Below are 3,918 nucleotides of genomic sequence, written 5' to 3' on the forward strand. Positions count from 1 at the left end.
GGGGGCAGTGAGGAGCCCCGGGAGTAAAGAGGAGGGCCAGAATATAACAAGGCCCAGGTCAAACCACATCAACTCCATCTGCGAGGCTTGGGCTGCGGTGTAGGGGAAGAAAAGGAGCCGCAGGTAGCGCCCCCTGTCACCGGGGCGTGGAAAAATGGGCAGCCTCCCGCTGATTACAACTATCTTCTAACCAAGTAAGATCAAGGCATGGCAGGCGAGTGAGCAGGCGGTTGGCCCATTACAGGAGGGCGGAGCCACTCCCAGAAAGGCTCCGATATTGATGCTCCTGTCACATACTGTAATAATAATTGCTAAGTTCATTAATAAATAAAAATAATAATTACTTTTTTCCCCCCAGGTGCTTTGGTCAGGCAAGCCTTATGGTTCATCTCGAAGTATTGTAAGGAAAATTGGTACTAACCTCTCTCTCATCCAGTGTCCACGAGTGCAATTTCAGGTAGGCTTTTTCTGTAGCTTAAAAATACATTTTTATTTATTTATTTTTTACATTGGGAACCTTAAAGTTGATCTACAGATTTTAGGTTGTTGTTAATCTAAGAGATTCTGTCCTGAATGCCTCAAATAAGCAGAAGAATCTTGGTCATGGTTAAGTTAGTTTACTTCTCCCCATCATCTATGCAGATAGTTTCAAAGCTTAAGACTCTACTTTTAAGCTTCTGCTCTGATACTGTATTGACACAATATTGTTGTTGCTTACAGTGTACCTTCCAATAAACTTTATATCACCTGTAACAGTGTTGCTTATAAAATGATGCTGTTCAATTCTTACAAAGTTAGTTCAGAACATCCCTCTTCTGATATGTGGTATAGCTTTAGAAGTGCTTTTTTCATAGTGCCAGCTCCAGTCTGTACTGGCACAGCTTCATTAAACGTTGCTCCTACAGTATATGTTTGCTTACTGCAAAAGTGGGATTCATCAGCCATGACATCTCGGGATGAAATAGTCAAGTTTATAATCTCTTGTATGTGTTTGCAGCCCTGGAAAGCCAGGGTATTTTGGGGGGATACCTTCTACTGGACCAGTTTCCAAACTGGGGGAGATGTTTGACAAGTGTTAGGGCACAAGGTCCCTTTCCTTACTCAGGTCCTTTACCACTTTGGGCAGTGGTGCCCAAACTTTTACGAAGTGGGCCCAGTTCAGGGTGGCCATGGCAGGGCTCTGATTTAGCCTCAAGGCCAGTTTAGCCATGTGGCCTTGGAAAGTTGGCAGTAGGGGGAGGGGTGACCATATTGCTCCCCTGCCACCAGATTTCCCAACCTGTGGGGAAACCCTGTGGACCAGGAGTTAAGCACCCCTGGTCTTGGGTGTTTACCACAGTTGCTGTATTTCTTTGACCTATGACTCCTTTTTTAAAAAACAAATGGCTGGTGGCTTGATTTGAGTTAAGGTAAAAAGTTCTTGTGCGCTATAAAGGTGTCTTTATATAATGTTTCATAAATTGAGAGTCAGAACATTTGGGTGTGCCTTATTTGAAGAACTACAGTGGTGCTTCCTTTTATACGGCAACTCCTGTGACCAAAAGTGAGAGAGAGGATAAATGTTCAACTGCAGTCAAACCAATATTTAATCAATTCAGATGTATACAGCTGTTTTCATCGACAACCTAGGCTTACAAGTGTGAGGCATGAAAGGACAAACGGTGGTGTTCCGAATAAATGAGACTTACTAATAAATAAATAAATGTTGTTCATACCCATGACTGGGAAACAAATGCATATTTATGCACATGATAGAAATTTTCTGAGAGGGTAAATAGTAAACAAGATAATGTGACTTTGCCGTTTGTTCTTTTTAAGTAAGACTTGACCTGTGTAGGTGACAGAAGAATGTATCAAATTCTTTATAGCTCTTTGTGCACTTCTAATGTGAACAGACTGCAAATAGTAGGAGTGGTGCTAATGATACAAGGAGGGGGAAACAACCACCTCTTGTTTGGTGTAACAGCAAGTCTTTCTGGAACAGATGGGAAAGCATGGAAGCTGCTACAAGGACTTTCTTAAACTCTGTACAGCAAAGAAAATTTCAGACCCCAAATTTCTATTTCAATTCTTGAGTGTTAGAAGCAGGATGGATGAATATATAACTTTTGTCTGGGTGGTGAAGTAGGTGAGTCTGGGTATGACGTGTTGATGAGGAATCATGTCTTTTTAAAGGTGAGGTAGCATCTACAACTGTAGACCTTCTGATGTGAAAAAACAAAAAAAAAAACCCAAAAATCATTTTGGACTTGTACAAAATACATAAACACAACAAAAAATCAAAATGTTTGTAGGCCGGAGGAAAAAATCCAGACTCTAGCTAGAGTCTGTAAAATCTCTACTTCGTTGTTTGATAACCCTTTAAAGCTGCAGACTGGATTAATCAAGTCTGGGTCAGAGGCAAATGAACTCAACTGCCACTAGTGCTTTTTTTTGCACAACGTCTTGGGGAGAACACCTGCAGCCAGCATTTTTCCCTATGGTGGCACTGAGAGAGCAACTGTTGCTGGAAGTGCTGTGTCTGCAGGCTTAGTTAAATAGCTTTGTGGCCAGATAGGACCTGTGGGCCATAGGTTGCTGACTCCTGCTCTACTTTGATTATAAATGGAAAAACCCTGGCCAGCACCGTCATGCTTGATAGACTAGAACTAGACATCTGAAGATAAGTCTGTGGCGCAAGGTGGTACCATGCAGAAATGTACCCTAGTTCTTCACATGCACTGAAGGATGCATAGCCCCATTATGGTATGGATAAAGGTTCTCTAGCTACTTCAGAATGGAAAGGGAAGCTTTTCCATGGGAGCACAGAGCTGCTGTGGTGATGTATCTCTACAGGATCAAAAGGTACAAGTTAGATGAGCCACCTTAACTTTGACCCTGAATGAAACAGGGTTAAAGTTGGAGTGGTTTTGTTGGGCTTTCCTATCGGTGGCAGAAAACTTCATGGTCTTGTATACTTGGAAAGGGCACTAAAATGTTTGTAGGATTCCTAAATTGACTTTCCTGATGCTGAAATAAAAGAAATCAGAATCTAAATCTGAACTTACTAGCATTACTAATGAAGTATATAGTGTTTAAACATTTTAGAGGAAAAATTTTCAGGAGCAGTGTCACTGAACTGCTTTAGTGTGTACTCTGAGTGTCCTGGGCAGTAGAAGCTGAAATTAACTTTTAAAATAATAATTAGGATTCTTCAGTCAGCATATGTTAACAGCTTTAAGGACTTAATGGTTTAGTTTATGCAAGCATTTTGTCATTGTCTAATGTATAAAGCATTAGAAGTCAGAAGCTTCAGCATTTCTATGCCTTTAATTCAGACAATGAAATTCTAAATGTACAATTAAGTATTGTTTTCTCTTATGTTATTGCACCTTTGACACTTCCTCTAGTTCTCTCTCTCCCTTTTTTCCCTTTCCTGCTGGCTTTAGCTATAGTATGAAAGGACCATGAACTGAACCTGTAAGTCATTTTACTTTAAGAAGAAGAAATTTACTTGCTTAAGCCATAAGTGCATGTATATGTGATTTGTGTGTCTAATTCCAACTAAAAGCCATAAACCGTATTTTCTACAGGCCCTTATTTCATTATCAACTTTTGATAAGAGTATGGAGATATTCAGGAAGTATCTCAGTTACTTTCATATTCATATGACTCATCATATAGCAAACCTTCATTCTGCCAGGGGACTGCATGCTTAGGGGCAACCAACACGGGTTCATCAGTGGCAGGTCCTGTCAGACCAACCTGGTGGCCTTTTACGATCAGATCATTAGATGCAGGGGTAGCAGTGGACATAGTCTTCCTGGACTTCCGGAAAGCTTTCGACACCGTCCCTCACCCCATTCTCATTAAGAAACTGGGGGGCTGTGGTGTAGACACCCACACAGTCAAATGGGTCGCCAACTGGCTGGAGGGCCG

At 41.3% G+C, this 3,918-nt stretch overlaps 1 protein-coding gene across 4 annotated transcripts in view; it reads left to right on the forward strand.

Moving 5' to 3' along the window:
* Positions 1–3,918, forward strand: part of MTFR1 (mitochondrial fission regulator 1) — a 46,872-nt gene that overhangs the window by 15,650 nt on the left and 27,304 nt on the right. For all 4 annotated transcript variants that reach the window (XM_019527733.1, XM_019527732.1, XM_019527731.1 and 1 more), the window contains one exon: positions 359–457. In XM_019527733.1, coding sequence (XP_019383278.1) covers positions 359–457 — 99 coding nt within the window. The remainder of the gene's footprint in view (positions 1–358; positions 458–3,918) is intronic.

This window comes from Gavialis gangeticus, unplaced genomic scaffold, assembly GCF_001723915.1.
Source record: "Gavialis gangeticus isolate Ggan-Ray unplaced genomic scaffold, GavGan_comp1, whole genome shotgun sequence".
Taxonomy (NCBI): domain Eukaryota; kingdom Metazoa; phylum Chordata; order Crocodylia; family Gavialidae; genus Gavialis; species Gavialis gangeticus.